The 25,146-nt window shown below is 43.8% G+C and overlaps 1 protein-coding gene across 3 annotated transcripts; it reads right to left on the reverse strand.

The window, feature by feature from the left end:
* Positions 1-15,034: 15,034 nt before the first annotated feature.
* pou2af1 (POU class 2 homeobox associating factor 1) lies at positions 15,035-24,755 on the reverse strand. Of its 3 annotated transcripts, XM_014213704.2 has the most exons (6): positions 24,577-24,755; positions 22,918-23,002; positions 18,901-19,028; positions 17,108-17,150; positions 16,713-17,002; positions 15,035-16,544 (listed from the first exon to the last, which is right to left on the reverse strand). In XM_014213704.2, exons 2-6 carry the CDS (start codon positions 22,931-22,933, stop codon positions 16,212-16,214), a joined length of 810 nt encoding a protein of 269 aa, XP_014069179.1. In that variant the 5' UTR covers positions 22,934-23,002; positions 24,577-24,755; the 3' UTR covers positions 15,035-16,211. The 3 variants fall into 3 exon arrangements, with proteins under 3 accessions (XP_014069179.1, XP_014069181.1, NP_001133547.1); XM_014213706.2 differs by lacking the exon at positions 24,577-24,755 and having other exon boundaries at positions 16,713-16,927; positions 22,918-23,189; NM_001140075.1 differs by lacking the exon at positions 24,577-24,755 and having other exon boundaries at positions 15,077-16,544; positions 22,918-23,004.
* Positions 24,756-25,146: the final 391 nt, after the last annotated feature.

A 25,146-nucleotide genomic window follows, 5' to 3' on the forward strand; every position in this document is an offset into this window, starting at 1 on the left:
AGGTATTTGAATGCTTCACAGATAATTCATAAGCAACTGAAAGTGGCCCCACTAACATAAAATGGATAGTTCAGCAAAATGACACATTTACATATTGAAGTCCCTACCTTAATCATACTTAGAAATGAGTCTGTCTGGTCTCAGTCTTTTCTATTTAGCTAGGTCTCTATGGGCTGGAGGAACTCCATGCATTAGAATGATTTTGGGGATACTGGTCTCTTTGGGATAAGGAACCACCCTCCATTTTATATTATCAGTTTTTTCATTTACATTTATTTTTGATTATATTTCCTCCTTGCCTCCTTCTTACAGCTTCCTTTTTACACATCTTTCATTCTGAGGATAATATTTTCTTCTTCTTTTGTCTGGACAGTCTCGATTTGCAACATAAAGACACAATGAAAAGAATAATGAAACAATTACCAAGTACCACAACATTTGTTCCATACAATTTCTCAATTAAAATATAATTGTTGTTTTTTAAAATGGGGTTTTATCTTGTACCAGATGCACTGAGAGTCAACACTCACTTAGGTGAAAAGGAATGTGTCAAAGTAAAAAAAAATGCTCGGGTGTGTTCAGTGTTCCAAATTCCCGCTACTCTCATGCCAAGTGCCTGATTAACAGTCCTCTGTGGAAGTCCCCTGTTACACCTTGTTAATCCTGATCTGCCCAGAACAACCTGCACTTTCACATGCCAAAACTCATGAGCCACCAGCTCTAAAGAACGTATGACAGAACACTGCTATTGAGCCTTTATTTTTAGATAATTTATCTATTAACCGTGCCAAACATACGGTATTGTTAGGCTATTAATTCAAACAGTTGGCATTTATGGGAAGCTAAGAGATTATTTACTCTCTGGGAGTGCTGTTTGTTTTACAGAGCCTGTGTCATCATAGCCAGTGCTCATTTCCAAAGAATTTCCAAAGAACACTTCTTCATTCATGTTACAAATCATCCTAAACTAAATTAAGTGAGCTACACATAGATATCGGGAAGATTTGAGCATGATATTTGAAACATGCTAATTTGGGGAATATTGACTTGAATGTTTTTGGCCAGTCATCAAAGGCATTCAGGTAAACAAAACCAAAGCATGGATTGCTGTCTCCCCTTTTCCAAAGACTGCTTACAGGGTGAGGAAACCATAATGCAATTTAGTAATTTGGGTGAACTGTCCTTTTAAAATGCGTTAGCTGTCAGCTACATAGTAAAACTAATAAAAACAGTAAATTATGGTACACAAAATATATTAAGGTTCTCTTTTTGATAGGGTCATGACTGGAACATACACCACTGCTCAAAAGTTTGGGGTCACTTAGACATTTCCTTGTTTTTGAAAGAAAAACTATTTTTTGACCATTAAAATAACATCAAATTGATCGGAAATACAGTGTAGACATTGTTAATATTGTAAATTACTATTGTAGCTGGAAATGGCAGATTTTTTATGGAATATCTACATTGGCGTACAGAGGCCCATTATCAGCAACCATCACTTGTGTTAGCTAATCCAAGTTTATCATTTTAAAAGGCTAATTGATCATTAGAAAACCCTTTTGCAATTATGTTAGCACAGCTGAAAACGGCTGTTCTGATTAAAGAAGCAATAAAACTGGCCTTCTTTAGACTAGTTGAGTATCTGGAGCATCAGCATTTGTGGGTTCGATTACAGGCTAAAAATGGCTAGAAACAAAGCACTTTCTTCTGAAACTCATCAGTCTATTCTTGTTCTGAGAAATGAAGGCTATACCATGCAAGAAATTGCCAAGAAACTGAAGATCTCATACAACTCTGTGTACTACTCCCTTCACAGAACAGCGCAAACTGTCTCTAACCAGAATAGAAAGAGGAGTGGGAGGCCCCGGTGCACAACTGAGCAAGAGGACAAGTACATTAGAGTGTCTAGTTTGAGAAACAGATGCCTCACAAGTCTTCAACTGGCAGCTTCATTAAATAGTACCCACAAAACACGTCTCAACGTCAACAGTGAAGAGGCGACTCCGGGATGCTGGCCTTCTAGGCAGAGTTCCTCTCTACAGTGTCTGTGTTCTTTTGCCCATCTTAATCTTTTCTTTTTATTGGCCAGTCTAAGATATGGGCTTTTCTTTGCAACTCTGCCTAGAAGGCCAGAGTCGCCTCTTCACTGTTGACGTTGAGGCCGGTGTTTTGTTATTTTAATGGACAAATAATGTGCTTTCTTTCAAAAACAAGGACATTTCTAAGTGACCCCAAACTTTAAAACGGTAGTGTATATACTGTTGAGATTGAGAGTGATTGTTTTAGTACTGGCCTTTAACTGTAACAGTTTACCCTGGAGCTGATCCTGTGACAGTAATTGCCCTTGCAGTACCTGTCATTTCAAACAGTTGCAATAATTGATTGATGAATGTGGGAAAATAAGGTGGAAAACCTTGTGTCTTAACAACGTGATCAGTAAGTGGGATGTGTTTATGATGAACAAGTAATTTTCCTCCTGGGTCACCATTCAAGGTTTGGAAAGAAAGTGAACAACATCTCACAGTTTACTGCTCCCACATCTTTATTAGTGAATCTCATTCCAACATGAGTGCACCGGATATGAATTCCTGAAGTACCACTTAAATATCAAACAATTATAGAACTTGATATAAAATAGCTCGTGGCATATAAGAAACAAACATACTCCAGTACAGTATGTGTATGTATGTGTACATTTGAAAGTCACAGGCACTGATTCACTGTTCATACTCATTCACAGCGTATTCTTATTTGTCTTTGGGTTGGAATGTTTGCTGACTTGACACAATGTCACTTCAAAGGATTGTGTTGATGTTTCCTATCAAGTCCTTACATGTGTATAAGGAAGGCGGGCCTGATAAAAGGATTTCAAAAGGTTTGATATCTGCACAAACTGTTAAACACGTTCCTTCTGTTCGAACCATAAGGCCTTTCAATACTGATCAAATAGAGGAGCACATTCATGTGTTGCTGAGATAACACCTTCACACCCATGCCCGGGGTATGTGGCAGGTAGCTTAACGGTTAAGAGCACTGGGCCAATAACCCACAGGGTTGCTGGTTTGACTCCCTGAGCCGACTAGGTGGACCCTTGCGCAAGGCACTTAACCCTAATTGATCCTGTTAGTCACTCTGGATCAGAGTGTTTGCTAAATAATGGATGAGGAGAGATCTGTTCCTGAGAAACATTATGTCTCCAGATTTTATTTGAATACATACAAATGTTTTTCTCCTAATTTCATGTAACACATTTATAGTCTTGTTTTTTTATTTCAGGTGTTTGCCAAAGCAATATTATTATGACTTTTATGTTAGCAGTTCTGTTTTTGAAAACAGCAAAAATAAGTTATATACCTCTACAAATGTAGGCTCACTATCCGTGCATCATAAAAGATGTAAGTCAATACACGCGCTGTATTGATTCTCAGCTCTTGGTTCTTCTTCCACATTTATCTGCAGGCCCAGTTGGTCAGCAGACTTCTCAACCGAGTTGTGATCATCTGCATGTGGGCTTGTTAGGAAAAGAGCATGCAGAGCAATGTTCTCTGCAAAGTCAAGATCCTCAAGCTCTGGGAATGGAGTCCACTGGATGTGGCCCCCTATCCTAATGGATCAGTCAATAGCAACCATTAAGAGAATGGGTGAGAGAACGCATACTTGGGGTATGCCACAGATGACGGTGAACCCATCTGTTCTAGGGTTGTTAACGAGAATGGCAAATTCAAATTCCCTGTAGAAGTAGCTAATGAGTAACAAGTTTGTGGGGGATGCCATGAGAGGATTTTCCAAATGCTGTTTCTGAGCACACTGTCGAAGGCATTTCTGAAGTAGATCAAGATGAGGTATAAAGTGACTTTCTATTCCAGGCATAATATGGTCCATGCAGCCACTCCCTTTTTTGTGAAAACAACTAACCAGATAGAACTAGTCCATAGGGATTGTGCCCCTAGATGAACTCCCCTATGTTTTCAAACAGGTCTGACAGTGCCTTTCGGTGCAATTTCAGGGGTCATTCTTGACCATCTCAGCATGGTTAGTGTCAATTCCTTGCCTTTTGACCAGTCCTTAGGTATTGACAAGTCGTCATTGTAAATAAGAATGTATTCTTAATTGATTTACCTGTATAAATAAAGGTAAATGATTGTCCCTAGATGAATTCCTCAATGTTTTCGAACAGGTCTGTTCCCGAACGGTGTTTGTTCCTTTTTGAGAAATATGTGGGTCAGCAAGGCCATACATGTTTGTTCCAAAAAAATTGGCCAGACTAGCACACCTGTGCTCTACCTTTCAGAAAGTGTGCCCTCTAGCACCAGGAAGCCAGAGCAGGGAGAGAAGAGAGGTGCTGCACCATGCATGCCACCATGACACCTGCAATTCTAATTCTGTTTTGAGAGCTCCCCTACACATTGGGGCTGCAAACTCCAAACTCCATATATGTGCTGGTGCACCCCTTTTACTATTATTATTGCATTGTGTCAAAAATCTAGATTTTCCTACACTCTGTTGTTTTAGTTCCAGACCTACTACCCAGTTCTCTTTAGTCCTTACATACCTTTTAAGCCTCAGGCCAATAACTTGCTTGGTCTTGGTGTCATAGTGATACAAATCTTCACTACTTTGTCCAATAATTTTTATGTGGCTTGTCCCTTCTCCTTTAAACAAGCTGATTTTATTTTGGCCTGGTCCAAATGTAATTTATATTTTACTCCTAGGTTTTTGGTTATGTGGTGTGTAATTCTTTTTATCCTGTTTTTCGATCTTGGATCTTTCTAATTTTAAGTCTGATCTTTGCAGTGATGAGGTGTTTGTTGCTGTATGTGTTCCCCTGTAAGCTCATGTGTCCAGTAGAGGTCTTTTCCATTTCCATTAGGCCTAATCATCCACAGTACATATTTTCCCAATAAGTCCCAGTATAATTGTGTCCTGACATATCGCTCCTTGAAGAATTGGGATGTTTGAGGGCAACTTTTACATTCCCAGTGTTGCAAGAGGGCAAGTCTGAGCATGAGATGTGCTCATAGCTATTGCATTACCAATATACTGTGTTGATGTAGTATTTTTTTCACAGATCATTTCTCCCAGTAGATGAATACGCAGGTTGGTCTGAACCTGTCTGAATGTATCTCTTTTTCCTTTTATCATTGTAAGAACATTATCCCTCGAAGGTTGATCGCTTGTCCATTTGTACCTCAATGATATACATTCAGGTCCATAATTATTGGCACCCTTGATAAAGGTGAGCAAAAAAAGACTGTATAAAATAAACCTAAAATATACTGCTCCAAAAAATAAAGGGAACACTTAAACAACACATCCTAGATCTGAATGAAAGAAATAATCTTATTAAATACTTTTTTCTTTACATAGTTGAATGTGCTGACAACAAAATCACACAAAAATAATCAATGGAAATCCAATTTATCAACCCATGGAGGTCTGGATTTGGAGTCACACTCAAAATTAAAGTGGAAAACCACACTACAGGCTGATCCAACTTTGATGTAATGTCCTTAAAACAAGTCAAAATGAGGCTCAGTAGTGTGTGTGGCCTCCACGTGCCTGTATGACCTCCCTACAATGCCTGGGCATGCTCCTGATGAGGTGGCGGATGGTCTCCTGAGGGATCTCCTCCCAGACCTGGACTAAAGCATCCGCCAACTCCTGGACAGTCTGTGGTGCAACGTGGCGTTGGTGGATGGAGCGAGACATGATGTCCCAGATGTGCTCAATTGGATTCAGGTTTGGGGAACGGGCGGACCAGTCCATAGCATCAATGCCTTCCTCTTGCAGGAACTGCTGACACACTCCAGCCACATGAGGTCTAGCATTGTCTTGCATTAGGAGGAACCCAGGGCCAACTGCACCAGCATATGGTCTCACAAGGGGTCTGAGGATCTCATCTCGGTACCTAATGGCAGTCATGCTACCTCTGGCAAGCACATGGAGGGCTGTGCGGCCCCCCAAAGAAATGCCACCCCACACCATGACTGACCCACCGCCAAACCGGTCATGCTGGAGGATGTTGCAGGCAGCAGAACGTTCTCCACGGCGTCTCCAGACTCTGTCACTTCTGTCACGTGCTCAGTGTGAATCTGCTTTCATCTGTGAAGAGCACAGGGCGCCAGTGGCGAATTTGCCAATCTTGGTGTTCTCTGGCAAATGCCAAACGTCCTGCACGGTGTTGGGCTGTAAGCACAACCCCCACCTGTGGATGTCGGGCCCTCATACCACCCTCATGGAGTCTGTTTCTGACCGTTTGAGCAGACACATGCACATTTGTGGCCTGCTGGAGGTCATTTTGCAGTGCTCTGGCAGTGCTCCTCCTGCTCCTCCTTGCACAAAGGCGGAGGTAACGGTCCTGCTGCTGGGTTGTTACCCTCCTACGACCTCCTCCACGTCTCCTGATGTACTGGCCTGTCTCCTGGTAGCGCCTCCATGCTCTGGACACTACGCTGACAGACACAGCAAAACTTCTTGCCACAGCTCGCATTGATGTGCCATCCTGGATGAGTTGCACTACCTGAGCCACTTGTGTGGGTTGTAGACTCCGTCTCATGCTACCACTAGAGTGAAAGCACTGCCAGCATTCAAAAGTGACAAAAACATCAGCCAGGAAGCATAGGAACTGAGAAGTGGTCTGTGGTCCCCACCTGCAGAACCACTCCTTTATTGGGGGTGTCTTGCTAATTGCTTATCATTTCCACCTGTTGTCTATTCCATTTGCACAACAGCATGTGAAATGTATTGTCAATCAGTGTTGCTTCCTAAGTGGACAGTTTGATTTCACAGAAGTGTGATTGACTTGGAGTTACATTGTGTTGTTTAAGTGTTCCCTTTATTTTTTTGAGCAGTGTATTAAATGATATTGGAGAACTCATCGGGAGGGGTCTTAGGGGGTTCAAGTCCGGAGACTGAGATGGCCATTGGAAAATGTTGATTTAGTGGTCAGTTAACCATTCTTTGTAAATTTTGATTAGTGGGGTATTGTCTTGCTGGAAGGTCCACTTGCGATCAAGTGTCAGCTTCCTGGCAGAAGCAACCAGGAAGTGTAGGAATGTCCTGGTACTTGGTAAAGTTCATAAGGCAGTTGACCTTAAAAGGGGCAATCTGCAGTCACATCGTCCATTTTTGGACTTTGGAATGAATGAAATGTTCATATTGATTCTTGAAGAACACTATTTATTTTATTTAACTAGGCAAATCAGTTAAGAACAACATTTTAATTAGAATGACAGCAGGTTATCTGCCTTGTTCAGGGGCAGAACAACATATATTTTTACCTTGTCAGCTCAGGGATTCAATCTAGCAACCTTTCGGTTACTGGCCCAACGCTCTAACCACTAGGCTACCTGCCACCCCATCCATATGACATCTTCATGGGGGATAGGAGATAAACTCTTTTAAGTTGCTTTCTCAACCATCCCCTTTGACTTTGTTCATTACTAGAGTTTTAAAATATGTTGATGCAATCAGATTTTTTCAGGTCCAAATGAGTTAAAGAAGATGGCCTGACAACTTTTTTTAATGCACAACACACCCTCCAAAATGTTTGCTTTACACCTGCAGAAAATCCTAATTTATTACTCCACAACTTTACAGTCATTTATTTCAAGCATATGAAATCCAATGCATAGAATTACATTTGCTACACCGGAGACTTTGTATTATAGAATTGTTACTTCCAAGATCACTTAGGGAGAGAAAAATGACTCCTTAAAAAAAGAGTGGCGAATGTAAGATCGTTTTCCTGCAGTCAATGACCAGAAGCACCCTCATTGGCCTCATGGGTGGAATGTTATTAATATTTGTCATCATTTATTATACAATTAAGAATATTAAAAAAATCCTGTGTTTCTATGTCAAACAGTTTTGTTATATTTCAGTCTTCTGTGATGTATATAAAGTGTAATAGTGGGATGCAAACTCAACATTTTATACATTTCAACTCTATATCTGACATGGTACAGGTGTCTTCTTTTTTCTAAGCCCATAACCATGTGTGTGAAGAGTATACTTTTGTTTCAAAGTAGATTTGTTTAATAAGACTACCAAGAATCACTCTGTGTGACCTTGATTTAGCCCACTGCAGTAAAATGATTTATTAAACAAGGTTTCACAGCAAGTTCAATGTTATAGTAAAACCACAAAATGTTACTCTGTTAGCCTACGGTTGTCACAGTATCCAACGAAGGTGGCGCCCCTCCTCGGTCGGGCGGCGCTCGGCGTCGCCGGCCTATTAGCTGCCACCGATCCATGTTTCTGTGTCTTTTGGTTTTGTCTGTCTATCCCGCACCTGTTTTGTGTCTGTCCTTAGTGGGGGGTATTTAGTGTGTATTTTCAGTTTGGGTTCTCGTGCGGGATTGTTTATTGTCCACTCAGGACAGTTGTGTGTGTGGCCTGTTTCGCTGGCCTGTGTACGACTTATTGCCGGGCTGCGCCCCGTGCGCTTCTCTTCATGTTTTCTTTTGGGAATGTGTTTTCTTGGCGTACTTAAGCGCCCTGTGCCTTTCGGCTATTGTATTTTTGTTTACCGTGGCATTAAAACACTGTTGCTCCGGACCTCTGTCTCCTGCGCCTGATTCCGCATCTCCACTGGTCCTAGAATTCCGTGACAGAATCCCGCACCGATCATGGAGTCAGCAGGAGCAGAGGCGCCGTCCATGGCTGAGCAGGTCTCGCAACACGCCAGCCTCCTCCACCGCCTAGGCTCGGCCATGGACCAGGTGTTGGCCCGGTTGGAGAGCTGGGAGAGAGGTGCTTCCCCAGCCAGACCAGATTCGGTCCCTCACCCTGCGCCCCTACCCACACACACTGAAGCCGTCGCCGGCGGTATCCGGATCACACCTCCCAGGGAGTTCGATGGGACGGCCGCTGGGTGCAAGGGGTTCTTGCTCCAGTTGGAACTGTACCTGGCGACCGTCCGCCCCCCGACGAAGAGAGGGTGAGCGTCCTCGTCTCCTGTCTCACGGGCCGAGCCCTGGAATGGGCCAATGCGGTCTGGGATGGTCCAGACTCGGCTCGGGGCGACTACCCTGAGTTCACCCGCCGCTTCCGGGCAGTTTTCGATCATCCCCCGGAGGGCAGGGCGGCGGGTGAGCGTCTATTTCATCTGAGACAGGAGACGAGGAGCGCTCAGGATTTCGCCCTGGAATTCCGGACTCTCGCCGCTGGATCGGGGTGGAACGAGCGGCCTTGATAGACCACTATAGGTGTAGTCTTCACGAGGACGTCCGCCGGGAGCTGGCTTGTAGGGACAACACCTCCACCCTAGACCAACTGGTGGATTTGTCCATTAGATTGGACAACCTACTGGCTGCCCGGGGACGTTCCAGTCGGGGCCTGTTCGTTCCGCCTCCCAGTCCTCCTGCTCCACAGCCCATGGAGATAAGGGGGGCTGCGTCGAGGAGGACCGGAGGGGGGGGTCTCTCCTGCACCCGCTGTGGGTGCAGAGGACACACTGTGGACCGGTGCTGGAGAGGTCCACCCGGGAGTTCGGAGGGCAGGCAGAGCACTACTTCGACCCCCCAGGTGAGTCCGCACCAGCCACACCCAGAGCCCCCTGTCGACCACATGTACACCTCCATTTGTTTTCCTGATTTTTTCCCCTCACTTCCAGTATAGGGCACTAGTCGATTCAGGTGCAGCTGGAAGTTTTATGGACCGTGGGTTAGCTCAGAGGTTAGGGATTCCCCTGGTTCAGCTGGACCACCCCTTCCCCGTGCACGCCCTAGATAGTCGACCGCTAGGGTCAGGCCAAGTAGGGGAGGTCACAGTGCCACTGGTTATGCAGACATGGGGGGTCATGAGGAACGTATCAGCCTGTTCCTCATTGACTCCCCGGCATTTCCAGTGGTACTGGGAATCCCCTGGCTAGCCACTCACAACCCTCAGATTTCGTGGAGGCAGAGGGCTCTTAAGGGGTGGTCGAGGGAGTGCTCAGGTAGGTGTATAGGAGTTTCCATCGGTGCGACTACGGTGGAGAGTCCAGACCAAGTCTCCACCGTGCACATTCCCTCAGAGTATGCCGATTTGGCTATCGCCTTCAGTAAGACGAAGGCGACTCTATTACCCCCCCATCGACGAGGGGATTGTGCGATAAACCTCCAGGCCGACGCGGTCCTTCCTAGGAGTCACGTGTATCCTCTGTCTCAGGAGGAGACAGCGGCTATGGAGACATACGTCACAGAGTCTTTGAGACAGGGATATATTCGGCCATCCAAGTCCCCCGTCTCCTCAAGCTTTTTTTTCGTGAAGAAGAAGGAGGGAGGTCTGCGCCCGTGCATTGACTATAGAGGTCTAAATGCTATCACAGTGGTTTTCAGTTACCCGCTACCTCTCATTGCTACGGCAGTGGAGTCATTTCACGGGGCGCGCTTCTTCACGAAATTAGATCTCAGGAGCGCGTATAACCTGGTGCGTATCCGAGATGGAGACGAGTGGAAAACCGCATTTAGTACCACATCTGACCATTATGAGTACCTCGTCATGCCGTATCGGTAAAAAAATGCTCCCGCGGTCTTCCAATCCTTTGTGGACGAGGTCCTTAGGGACATGCTCGGGCAGGGTGTGGTGGTGTACATCGATGACATCCTGATCTAGTCTGCCATACGCGCCGAGCATGTGTCCCTGGTGCGTAAAGTGCTTGGACGGCTGCTGGAGCATAACCTATACATCAAGGCTGAGAAATGTGAGTTCTCCAAACGAGCCGTCTCTTTTCTGGGATACCGCATTTCCACCTCGGGGGTGGTGGTGGAATGTGACCGCGTTACGGCTGTGCGTAATTGGCCAACCCCAACCACTGTGAAGGAGGTGCAGCGGTTCTTGGGGTTCGCTAATTATTATCGGAGGTTTATCCGGGGTTTTGGCCAGGTGGCGGCTCCCATTACCTCACTGTTGAAGGGGGGTCCGGTGCGGCTACGATGGTCAGCAGAGGCGGACAGAGCCTTCCATCGTCTGAAGGTGCTGTTTACCAACGCTCCTGTCCTGGCGCATCCGGATCCCTCTTTGCCATTCATAGTGGAGGTGGACGCGTCCGAGGCTGGGGTAGGAGCTGTGCTATCGCAGCGCTCGGGCGTTCCTCCGAAGCTCCGCCCATGTGCATTCTTTTCCAAGAAGCTGAGCCCGGCGGAGTGCAACTATGATGTGGGGGACCGGGAGCTGTTAGCCGTGGTCAGGGCTTTGACGGTGTGGAGACATTGGCTTGAGGGGGCACGTCATCCTTTTCTCATCCGGACCGACCACCGTAACCTGGAGTATATCCGGGCAGTGAGGAGGCTTAATCCCCGTCAGGCAAGGTGGGCCATGTTCTTTACGAGGTTTCGCTTTACCCTCTCGTACATTCCAGGTTCCCGGAACCGGAAGGCTGACGCACTGTCGCGTCTCTACAACACCGAGGAGCGGACCATCGATCCTACTCCCACACTCCCCGCCTCCTGTCTGGTGGCACCGGTGGTATGGGAGGTGGATGCGGACATCGAGCGGGCGGGTCGGTCAGAACCCACTCCACCTCAGTGTCCCGTGGGCTTGAAATACGTTCCGCTTGGTGTTCGCGATCGCCTGATCCGATGGTCCCATACTCTACCCTCCTCGGGTTATCCTGGGGTGGAACGGACAGTGTGGGGCCTGAAGGGGAGGTACTGGTGGCCCACCTTGGTTGAGGATGTTCGGCGTTATGTCTCTTCCTGTTCGGTATGCGCCCAGTGCAAGGCTCCTAGACACCTGCCTCGAGGGAAATTACAGCCCCTCCCCGTTCCACAATGGCCTTGGTCTCACCTCTCGGTGGATTTCCTCACGGATCTCCCGCCGTCCCAGGGGAACACTGCGATCCTGGTCGTTGTGGACCGGTTCTCTATGTCCTGCCGTCTGCTCCCTTTGCCCGGTCTTCCCACGGCCCTGCAGACCGCGGAGGCCCTGTTCACCCATGTCTTCCGGCACTATGGGGTGCCCGAGGACATCGTATCTGATCGGGGTCCCCAGTTCACGTCCAGGGTGTGGAGGTCGTTTATGGAGAGGCTGGGGGTCTCGGTCAGCCTGACCTCGGGTTTCCACCCCGAGAGTATTGGGCAGGTCGAGCGCATTAACCAGGATGTGGGCAGGTTCCTGCGGTCGTATTGCCGGGACCGTCCAGGGGAGTGGGCGCAGTTCGTACCATGGGCCCGAGATGGCCCAGAACTCTCAGCGCCACTCCTCTACTAACCTGTCACCCTTCCAGGTTGTATTGGGGTATCAGCCGGTCCTGGTGTGATGGCAACAGAGCCAGACGGAGGCTCCTGCGGTGGAGGCATGGGTGAAGCGCTCTCAGGAGACCTGGAATGCAGTCCAGGAGTGTCTAAGGAGGGCTGGTGAACGACACAAAGAGAACGCTGACCGCCACCGCAGTGAAGCCCCCGTGTTTAACCCGGGGGACAGAGTCTGGCTCTCGACCCGGAACCTGCCCCTCCGCCTGCCCTGCCGGAAGCTGGGTCCGCGATTTGTGGGGCCGTTCAAAGTCCTGAGGAGGATAAACGAGGTGTGTTACAGGTTACAACTCCCTTCATATTACCGCATTAACCCCTCGTTTCATGTCTCTCCTCAGGCCGGTGGTAGCTGGTCCGCTGCAGGACGATGAGGTGCGGGAGGTCCCCCCGGCCCCCCTGGACATCGGGGGGGCCCCGGTCTACACAGTCCGAGCCATCCTGGACTCCCGACGTCGGGTAGGGGGCCTGCAGTACCTCGTGGACTGGGAGGGGTACGGTCTGGAGGAGAGATGCTGGGTTCCGGCGGTGGACGTTCTGGATCCACCTATGCTGCAGGAATTCCACCGTCGCCGTCCGGATCGGCGCGGGAGGGGTACTGTCACAGTATCCAACGAAGGTGGCACCCCTCCTCGGTCGGGCGGAGCTCGGCGATCGTCGTCGCCGGCCTATTAGCTGCCACCGATCCATGTTTCTGTGTCTTTTGGTTTTGTCTGTCTATCCCGCACCTGTTTTGTGTCTGTCATTAGTGGGGGGTTATTTAGTGTGTATTTTCAGTTTGGGTTCTCGTGCGGGATTGTTTATTGTCCACTCAGGACAGTTGCCTGTTTCGCTGGCCTGTGTACGACTTATTGCCGGGCTGCGCCCCGTGCGCTTTTCTTCGTGTTTTCTTTTAGGAATGTGTTTTCCTGGCGGACTTATTTAAGCGCCCTGTGCCTTTCGGCTTTTGTATTTTTGTTTACCGTGGCATTAAAACACTGTTGCTCCGGACCTCTGGCTCCTGCGACTGATTCCGCATCTCCACTGGTCCTAGAATTCCGTGACAACGGTGGCCCTATGGGGCCAACTATAAAAGCACTAACTGAAGGGGATGATGGATTTACCTGATCTCAGGCTAATAGTAATCTCACCCATGGCACGTTCCATGGCAGAGAATGGATTTGGGTTCCCCCCCATCTCTCAAAGCTATAAGAGGAGAAATATACCTGTTTATTCATACAGGTCAATTTACCATTTATCTCGCATCTGAGGTCATAACAATACAATTATCACCAGTAAGTCACCATTGAGACCAATATCTATTTTAAAATGGAACCCTGCATACACACAAGTTATAAAATAAAATAAAAATACAATAGAATATAATACAAATATTCAAGAAAAACAATCACATTCCTCAGCAAGGAGGTCCCTAAACAAGATTTTGAACTGCCCAAGAGGCAACAGAATCTGCATTTGTAGGGAACTCTGGTTGTTCCATACATGGTGTGCAAATAAGCTAAAAGCAGATTTACCTAAGTCTGAGGAGACCGAAATGGTTTCCAGAGTTAGTCATCCCTGAGACCGGGTATGTACCTGTACGGTTATTAATGATGTTAGAATTTATAGATGAACGAGAGCAATGGATCGACCTATGTGATTTCAGAGAGGGCCAGCCTACTTTCTGGTAAAGAATGCAGTGGTGTGTACTGAACCTTTCACCTGTAGTAAAATGTAGTACGTAATGGTAAACTGCAGAGATCCCAAGCATTATAACATGGATAGATCCTCCAGTGTGAGAAACTGAGGATACCAACCAAAGCTAGAAAAGCAAACATACACTCTTAGAAAAAAGTTGTTACCTAAAGCCATAAAGGGTTATTTGACTTGTCCCTGTAGCATAACCCTTTTTGGTTGCAGGTAGAACCTTTTCATTTAAGCATTTTTCATCTTCAGATGAAAAAGGTTTCTAGTTGAATCCGACCTGTCCTCAAAGAACCCCTTTAGAAACCTTTAGTCTAATATTTTTCAAGGAGCAAATACACAAATCACATTTTCAACATGTTCTCTTCCAGCCTTTTACAACTAACTCAATACCTCTTGTGAAATTGTTCTGAGGTTTCATCTTCATGACTGGCACTGTGCTGGTTCTTTTAAACTGGCAGCCATAGCTCATGTCCCAGCCTCAGTCTCAGGGCAGCTGTGCAGGCATGTTGGAGCATCTCACATTACAGGTGCAGTATTCTTAAGAGGGTACAGGATATACACTGGCAGCATTAGTTGAGAGCCATGATAAGAATCAAATAGTTCAGCACTAATGCCATATCATCTTAACATTGCTGTCGTCTTGTTTCTTAAGTACTATAAAGCAATGCAAACACAAACGGAAAGAGGCTACAAGGTAGGTCACGACCCTGTCTCCTCAGATCCACTAGATCATCCTCAGGGCGTTAATACATGTTATAACAGATATATGAGGTTGATGGCCTGATGGAGCACGTTGTCATTGGCGATCGATTTTCAAGATGTGCAAAATATATTTTTCCTTTGACAGATAAGACTGTTTTTGGTTCCCTTGATGATTTATTTCAAGTTTAAAACACTTTTATTATGCCCCACTGCTAGCTGTGTTTCATTTCATACATCATTTGGATAAGATAAAGATATAGGTTTCTGTTTTATCCTCAACGGAAAATCATAATGTTCTGGAATAGTTGTATTTAGTGCATATCTTATGAGGCCTTAGAACTGTCAATCCTGTCCACTCTGAGATGTATTATAATCCTATTAAAGTCATATATTGAGTAATGGCATTAAAATGAATTTATAAGTGAACTTTAATTAAAAAGAAACAGAAACAGTAGAGGTTTGACAATTATTGACATAATATGTTTGACATAATACATTTTGAAGCCTATGTGAGGATATCTAAATACTGTAATGTTACATGGCTTTTTTTTTTACATTGAACATACCACACATAATAACACTTCTGTATGCAACATTTCTCCAAACATAAACCAATAAACTGAAAGAACACAAGCGCACAGTCTTGCTGGACCTCAAACCTTGGTGTGCTTCAGGTGGGTGTGGCAGGTGTGATGCAGAGCCCTGTCTTTGTCGGTTTCGGGGGACAGGACGGACCCTACAGGGGAGACACTGATGGGACAGCCAGATAAACAGAGAACCATGGGCTTTCCCACTCCTGTACCATAGTTAACTGACAGCCATAACTTCCAACTTCTGCTTCAAAAAATAACGGCAAGAGAGAACAAGGCAACAGGAAACGAAATGGGGTTTTCATGTTTTATGCCAAATACTCTTCAAAGCAGACCCTGGATAAATACAGATATAGGTTGATTTAACTGTCTTTCAGTTACAGCATCTATAATAGATGACAGCAGTTATTTTATGACAGCAGTTATTTTTCAGTAAAACATTTGTTTAGTAAATATTCGAACTAGTAAAACTACAAAACTGTTCCCTTTTTCACCATGGGTTGATTTAACAATTGAATGACTTTAGGAAATGATTTCAAATATTTGAATACATTTCTCAGAGTAACTACTTTTAAAACAACTGTATTCGATTATGGCTGTCAGAAACGAGGTACTTAAAATAAATAAATACCTTACAAGTAATTTAAATAAAAAATACATTTAAACTTTTAGCATGATTTGGGACATATCAATCAAGGCCTGTCTTTCAGTTAAAGCATCTATAATAAATGACAGCAGTTATTTTTCAGCAAAACATTTGTTTAGTAAATATTAGAACTAGTAAAACTACACTGTTCCCTTTTTCATCATAAAAAAAGCAATTCACAGTACTTAAATGTACATTACAACATAAAGGATAGTATAACTACAAACATACTCTATATTAACCTGAATTCTGAGCAATAGAAATATAAGGGGTACCTACATAATACATTCATTTATAACACAAACATAACACATTCATAAGCATTATGACTGGCTTCAACACTGATATATCTTAGACACCGGGGATGAAGATTGACGAACTGTTCACATATGTGTATTTCTCATCATGATCTTGGTCCTCCAGAAGTTTCTCCAGAGGGTTGGGTTCTTCAGCCCCAGCAGGGCTCTGCTCCAGGGGCTGGGGCTGAGGGTCCTGCTGGGGCATGGTGGGGGTCACTGGCATGGACATCGGAAGCAGCTGAGACCCAGCCAGAGTGGCAGGGTGAGAGGCAAACTGCACACCTGATGTTGGGATGGTGGTTAGCGGCTGGGCCCACGGGATATAAGTCAGCACCGAGTCCTGGAGGTCCACTTGCGGTAGGGCTGTGGATGCTGGTGCTAGGGTCTGGACCGACAACATTGATGTGTTAGTAGTCAAAACCAAGTTGTGTTACAACTTGTTTGTACAGGTAAATGTGTATTGTCCTATGCTCTGTGGATAAGATGCAATGTTTACAGAGTTTACGCTCTATTCAGTTGGCACATGATCAAGATTTGTTGCTCTTTCACTCACCCCGAAGTTGGTAAAGAGAGGCGTGTGTGTGTAGGTGAGCATGGAGGATGGGCCCACCACGGTGTAGCTGGGACACATGGGCTGCATGTACGTGTCAGTGGTGAGGGGCAGGGTGGTGGTGGTTGAGGTGGTGGGGTCATGCTGCTGGAGGTACTCTGGGTAAGACCAATGGTTCATGGGCTGGAGAGCAGTAGCTGCAGGCTGGGCTATCCAACCTGTACAGAGGCCACCATCATTGACAGTGGAGGAGTCACTGGATAGGCTACTAGCCACTTCAAACCCGGAAGTCCCTATGGAGATACCATAATGGGTTAGCACTAGTAGCCAATACTATCGTACAGCTTTAAACTTATCATCCAAAGTAATGAGGGGAATATATACTCCAATTCACTTACCAAGCTGTGCATATGAAGGCAAGTTGTTGTTTAGGACCCCAACCTGTGAAAAATATATAATGATAAATCTACCTGAAGGAAGGGAATCTAAATAAACTCCAAAAGCCTTTCTTTTTCAAGCTGACTTACAATGGTATTTGAGCTTTAAAGCGCAGGATTTTACATTCAAATGCTGTATGTACATTACCAATGGTAAACCCCAGGTGTACATGTGGTGAGTGATTTGAATCCTTTTAAATGTCAACATAATTTAAACAGTAGCTACAAATCCACTGGCTTATAAGGTCATGTTCCTAAACTCTGTGTGTGTGTGTAGAACAATGTATTAACTTGTATTACTTCACACTCGAATAATGAGTAAATTATATCCATTGGTGTGTGTGTGTGTGCGTGCGTGCGTGCGTGCGTGCGTGCGTGCGTGCGTGCGCCTGTGTGTGAGACATATATGGAAGTTTGAAGGAAACAGTGGAATGGCAGGAGAGTTCTGGAACAGGAGACTTTTAAATTGAATCCAGGCATGCAAATTCACTTGCCAAGCTGGAGAACTTCTTTGTCCCCTGTATATTATAAACTGGGTGGTTTGAGACCTGAATGCTGATTGGCTGACAGCCATTTGGGGCAGCAGGTAGACTAGTGTTTAGAGATTTGGGCCAGTAACCAAAAGGTTTCTAGATCAAAACCCTGTGCTGACAATGTAAAAGTCTGTCATTCTGCCCCTGAACAAGGCAGTAAACCCACTGTTCCTAGGCTGTCATTGTAAATAAGAACTTGTTCTTAACTGACTTGCCTAGTTAAAAATAAAGGTTTAATTGAGTTGATAACCAGTTTATAATAGCAATAAGGTACCTCGCGGGTTTGTGGTATATGGTCAATATACCACGACTAAGGGCTGTGTCCAGGCACTCCGCGATGCGTCGTGCCTAAGAACAGACCTTAGCCATGGTATATTGGCCATATACCACACCCCCTCGTGCCTTACTGCTTAATTGTTGTTGCAAAAGGTGTGTCATATTTTCTATGACATATTCATCTTTAACCTAATTTTGTGTTTATCTTCTTTTAAAGACAAATACTACACATTTAGTAAAAAAAACTGAACTCAGTCCAACTTCTTCTACTGATCTGCTGAACCTTTCCATGAACCTCTGAGAACCTCTGTTTTTAGACTATCAAGTACCTCTGAGATTACGGACTATTGAGTAATACAGTCCATTTAGTTGGCTATCCCTTATTTGTTAACAGGCCCTCTACCTTTCCATCTCATCAGGGCCTGTGTGTTTGGAGTGTAGTGTTGAGAATGCCTTACTGTGTGTGTGTTGTGTGTTGTCAGAGGTAATTCATAGGTTGGTAAGAGGGCTCCTTGGCACGGCAGAGTTGATTTGCATAGGCCCTGTGCCCAGCCCTGCAGCCATGTTGTAACTGTCATGGAAAAACACCTGCATTAAATAAGGATAAAATCCCCTTTTTCTACCCTGCTGTAGGAATCTGATCTAATCTTCTCTAGGCTCCTTTCAGTTGACGTTGTGCATGTCCAGCCGAACGAAAGGTCTTCTCTCTCGTTTTTAGGGCATTTTGTAAAGATAAGAAAAAATGCTGAAGATTCTGGGTGACGCTTTAGGTTGACAGGTTGACAATTTAGGTTGACACTTATCTAAAATGTTTCAAATGGCATTCCTGTGGCTTCGCTGACTTGGTCTCTGTTCTCTTTTGTCTCCTGCTCTGTCTTGTTCAATTCTCTATTATAGGATGACAGGCTCACACTAATTCCATAGTTCTTGTTATGTTTCCCTCACCGCTCTAGGGGGCACTGTCTTGGCATTGTGGAGAAGCAGTCCTCGTTTCCTCCTCAGCAACTCTTTGACTGGGTCTCGGACTCGCACTCCTTGGTATGGCTTTTCATCAGGCTGCCCTGAGGAAGGAGCTATAGAGCCAATCACAGAAAGGAGAAACTGGCAGTTAGCTTATATCTGTGTTCGTAAGGGTAAAGTCTGCAACTACAGAACTCTATTATTCATTGATTGCTCTTTAAAGATGCAACACGGAGGTTCAGTTGCTTATTGTTTGCCTCATGGGTGTGGTAGGGAGGTGTGTCCCTTTCTGTCCTGAGGTAATTTCAAGACAATATTTTTGTCCATTTACGAGACAAAATTTTGTCTCGAGAGCACACACAAAAGAAAAAGTTATGTTAAAACTCTTTAAGAAGAGGTATCATAGATGTGATTTGCACCACAGATAGTGGTTCTGATTGGGTAAGTGGACAGGAAGGAACATAATAGAAACAAAAGAAGAAGCTCAAGTGTGCTACACCCAGCAACCTTATGTCTGTAGGCACTAAGAGAGACCGAAACACCTTGGACATTCTGCAAGTTTTAGCTTGAGATGAAACTGGACCTGAGTGTGGGGACCTCTTTAAGTAGGCCAAGTTGGAATTTGAAACGCACTTCTATTGTGAAACAAATCTTTTCAACAACATGAGAACAGCACATACTCACATGCTATATAAACTGTCATCTTTTTACAAACAAATTATTTGTCGATTTGATAGACTAGAGTAGGCTATAGAGAATTTCATGTTGATACATTCTAAATAGAGGGAGACATTTTACCATAGACATGTATTAATGACAACGCATTCAGAAGTTTATGACTAAGCGTGAATGAAAACTACTTGCGAGACGTACATTTTGAGCAGCGTTGTTGTCATTGTTGAAAAGGATATTTTGGAAGTTAAATTGCTACCAGTTCACTTCTATTACCTTTTTCAACTCCCACTTAATGAATTTGTTTTTGAATGAATCATCTTCTCTTAATGATATGTGCCAGTAGATATTTAATGCACCTTGATTATAACCTTGACTGACTATCGGACAAACTCCCTGTTCTTTCTCAGTGACTGAATTAATCAATTAATCACTCAACTAAGGCACGGCATCTGCAGATTAACTTTTACCTTCAATTTCTTATATTTTAGTGAGGGAAAAATCATGGTCTTTAGGCTCATGAAATTGGTCCATAGAAATGTTCCTTATTTAATACAAATTTGGTTGACTACGGAAAGGAATATCATATTGTGTTTTTTATAAAAAAGACTCTGCCTTTAAAAATGACTGTCACATACAATAAGACACTGCTTGTCTGTGCACATGTGTGTGACCAAGGTGTGTGAAACCGTGGGAACCGGTTTCCGTTGTCAGGTGTCTAGAGACTGATGATAATCTACAATGCAGAGGTGGAGGCCCTATGGTTTCAGATACTGGCGTTCTGGCTCAGATCTGGCTGTGTTGTTAGCTGGAGTGAGTCCTGCCACTTTCCTCTCCAGATCTAAATCTAGATCAGATTGCTTTACCCCCCCCCCCAGCAACGGAACAGTCAGCTGACTGAACTTTCTAACCAAATAACAACTTTAAATGACCTTCACATTATTATTCAACTCTATAAGGCCCAATTACTAGCAGACAGTACAGCCCTTATGTGAAATTGTGTGTGCGTGTGTGTGTGTGTGTGCGTGTGCGCTCCCGAGCCATCAAGAGTAACTAATATGTTGTCACATGGCCAACAACTGAGATAAGGGACTTCCAAGGAAAGCCGGGGTGGCTGGAACATTGTTTGCATACTGAGGTGTGGAATGTTGTGGCCTATTAATTTATGTCAGCAGCCACTCTGACTCACTCGATCAAAAATGTACTGGAAATTCACCTTGAAGTGTACCTTTGTGGGGGGAAAACAGCCGGCTTTTTCCTTTGTTGATCACAAATAAGCCTTTTTTAAATGACTTGTAAAATCAACCAGACAAAATGAATTGGGTGGAAAACGGTTTCGTCGTAAAGGATTTGAAAAACTGCGGCATTGTCTGTTCTTACAGTAAATACTCCTTTTGTCTTATCTCTAGCAAATAGATTGTACTATATTTCACAAAGCTTCATTTAAAAGAAGGTAGTGCAGCTTGACTTCTTATCCTTGAACATGCAAAGAATGCTTTTCCCCCTGTGATGTACAGTACAGCCCCCATTCCTACATGAGCCCATCAACGCTGCACAAAACGTCCTCCTACATTTACACTTATATTACTGTGGTGCAAAAGACTGTAACTCATCCCAGTGTAGTAGATCATTCTGAATGTGTTATTTCACCTGGAGCAGGATCAATGAGTTAGCCAGCTAACTTTCCTAAATATTCTGAAACAACGTCATATTTCTGAATTTGATCTTTTTTTTCGACTTAACTACAGTAAGAAGTTGTTGTTTCATCCAAACAATGACACTTTATTAAATAACCAGCTAATGAACTTACAGTAAAACTTTAGGCAAGTCAAAAGATGAACATAATCTTAAAATGTCAACTATCTCTTTAATTACACTAAGTGTGTCTGTAGTGCAGGCAGGCGGCCCTCACGCAGCCCCTGAGAAAGCCTTGGGCTCTGACAAGCAGTAACCACATGTATAGCATGCATGTCAGTGGGAAAGGAAGCTACAGCACAAAAGGATTACTCAGAGGTCATATCTTTACAACCAACCAATGGAAGGTAAAGCATGAGCTATAACACTATGAAACGGAATAAAATGTTTCCTTTTTTTGGAGGACCTTCGTAGTTTTTTTCTATAATGCATTATATTCCACTACCTATGGGAGAATATAAACTCTCAATGTAACTGGAGCAACCAGAAACTGTACAAATGGAAATTCGTTTGAGCGAGTGTGAGGGAATTATGTTGAAGGCGGTGTCCACAGTTAAAATTACGTATTTAATTGACATGAAACACATGAAGATCTAAGAGAACATGAAAAATAATTATGAATTCAGTCCTAGTCTTCATAAACACATATACACACACACGCACGCACGCACGCCGAACGCACTTACACACACACACCAGATTCCAAGCTGTACAAAAGAGGAAGCAATGCAGCTGTAATGTTTTACAGTGGTGTGGTGCTTGGGCCGTTTTTGCATATCAAGATTATAGCCAACCTCCAAATGATTGTCTTCCTCTTTCCAAACATAAAACTTTCTCCAGTGATGACAACATTGCTTTTAGCCCTTTTACTGCACGTCGATATGCTGAAGTAGAAAGTTACTCTAGTTAAAATTGTGGATTGCAAGTTAGGATTTGGTTCAAAGAGCTACTTTAACACCATCCCTGTCTCAGATTAAAGAATGTCAAAATCCCTCTGTCCAATCAAAGACCTAATCTTCTATTCCTTTTATATTGGCCTAAGTCTTACGTCTCCTCATGTGTTGTTGCTTTATAACGACTTTCTAAGTCGAAAACCACTGTAAATCATCTTAACCATGACACTAGGGTGGAAAAAGGTGACGAGGCTTGGAGGAAACTATCCATCAAGACTGACCTGAAACATGTCGCCACACAACTTGAACAGTTTACTCAGCAAATACTAAGTAGTAAATCCTTTTTCTGTAAGGAATGATGTATCAATTATGACCCTCAACTCTGACCCCAACTTTTGACCATCAATGACAATGTGCAAAATACTAATTTGCATGTAATAGTTTCCAGTGTTGTTGTCTTGTAGTAATCATATGGACATTTCCACAGCACCCCCTTACAGTACATATTGTAGAATGACTGGTTAGTTGGAGGAGGTAGGCTAGTTGACACTGAGTCACCTGCTATTACTTTCCCTGCAGTAAGATGTTAGCATACCATAGTCAAATATCTAAATGATTCTGTTTGGCAATGTTTGATCAATTGATGAAGTAAAAATATTATGTTTTGGAACATAGCACAATGTTTGTGTCAACATTTCCAATTTCTATTTAGATTCAATTTTTAAAAGGATCATGTACTTACATTTCTTCCAGTGCATGCTCTATGGCTGTCAGATATCTCAAGCGCTGAGTAATTTGTTGAATTGGTTGACTTTTCTTAATAGGATCTGAGTTTGAAACAGGACCATAGTGAGTGATGGGCTTCAGTGACTTGCTTTTTAACAGCCGCTACAAAACCTCAAGTGATGTCACATCTCTTCCAACCACAGGTTTCCCTGAGTGGTCCCAGTGTCACCAACGTTCCACTGACATTAACTGAGAGCTTGACTACTACACTCTTTTACACTCTAAACATGGCTGTCAGTGTCCACAAAGATCCAGTAGATGACCTGAATGGTACCAACATAAGGACTAAGGAATTTGCGATACATTTTTTATTATCCACACAATTCAAATAGTGACTATTGATAGTTACTACTTTCTTTACATTCTTAAAAATTCAAACCAGATTACAACAGAGTAAGTGTTGCTGCACAGTCTTGTACATGAATCAGCTTTCCCCCTCGTAAAGCCTGCAGAAATGTTGATGCATGGGGCAAAGAGAAAGATTTGCAGTTTTATAGCTAATCTCATGCTATTCTACACATTTTGCCATGAGGCTGAGAGAAAATGTTGCTGTTTTAAAGTTAATTTCCTGCAATTCTACACATTTAACCAACCGTGAGGCTGAGAGAAAATGTAGCATTTTTAAAGCTAATTTAAAGTAGAAATATAGGTGTTTTGACTGTGATAAAGGCACTGGATAGGTGAGGTGAAATGTGTTGCTTTAAAGGGTCAGTCATAGTAGTATGAGCTGTCTCATTTGCTAAATGAACAAATGCAATGGCAGTGGCGTGGTGCATAAAGTCATTGAAGCAGTGGCATGTGCCTCTATGCAGTCAGATTAGTGGTTTATTAAGGGTGTGGCTTTAAGTTAGTTCTTATTGGCAACCCATCCTGTGAGAGTGAATGTCATTCAAGTTCATCTGTTCTGCTATATTTCATCAAATCTGGTTAATCCAGTGCGCTGCTTGCTATGAATTCTATCTGACGGTGTTTGCATGTTTAGGTAAAAAGACAAATAATGTCCCGTTTGGAACACTGACGAGTAAAGATTTCTTCTTTGTAGCTCTCACACCAAATTAGCATAGAGCACATCTGCACAAATCTGATGCCTAAATTAAGCCTTTCAAAACCAACCCTGAAACTGAACTAAGCAAGTCTACTAGATATATCAGGAAATGCATAGGAAACACCTGCATATACTTAGAGGTTGACTGACCACCAACGCAGTACGAGACCTCATGTTCCCTTTCTTAGCAGTTTGTTCTCTCAAAAATGTGATGATTAATCTTCCAATGTCTGCATCCATCAGCATTATCTTAATCTGGGAGTTCTTATTTTTTTCTATTTAAAGTCATGTAAAAAATAAGACAATTCCATTCCATTGCTAGCTAGACTAATGAAAACAATGGCGTAAACTGATTTTCAATCATCTCTAATTTGTAGTAGAAAGTTACAATGCAACACTTTGCCTTACAGCCTTCAAAAGCTGATAGATCAGTAGGCTACACATGCAATAGTGTCTAAGAGACACATACAAGCAACATTTCCAGGCTTTGAGATATCCATTGTAACCTTCATGATATGTTACCAATTGCTATTACTTTGACCAGAACATAATCAATAGATTGTAACTTACATTGTCATGGTGGGATAATTCTGTAGTTCCAGCTGGTCCTACACACTTGTCTAGAAGTTATCACTGTTCATTCTATTTTCTTCCCATGGCTTTTGAATGAGTGCACTGACTGATGCAAAGTATGGCTTCATTTAGATAGCTGATGCAAAGAAGCTGTTATACAGGGGTTTTCAAATGATCACAGAGGTGTTCTGTGGCTTTAAGCAAAATTAGTGTTTTGATTACAATAAACATTTATATTCACCATGATGTATTTTGAGGATTACTGGGTTGTAGCACTGACATTGTATCTCTCAGAAGTTGCTTTCTTTTTTCACAAAGGAAGATGCTCATTGGCTGCAGTTACCTACCCGGGCGCACGCACGCACGCACGCACGCACACGCACACACACACACACGCACACACACACACACACACACACACACACACACACACACACAAATAATTGAAAAGCTGAAATGTCTTGAGTCAATAAGTATGAACCCCCTTTGTTATGGCAAGCCTAAATAAGTTCAGGAGTAAACATTTGCTTAACAAGTCACATAATAAGTTGCATGGACTCTGTGTGC

This window comes from Salmo salar, chromosome ssa09, assembly GCF_905237065.1.
Source record: "Salmo salar chromosome ssa09, Ssal_v3.1, whole genome shotgun sequence".
NCBI lineage: Eukaryota > Metazoa > Chordata > Actinopteri > Salmoniformes > Salmonidae > Salmo > Salmo salar.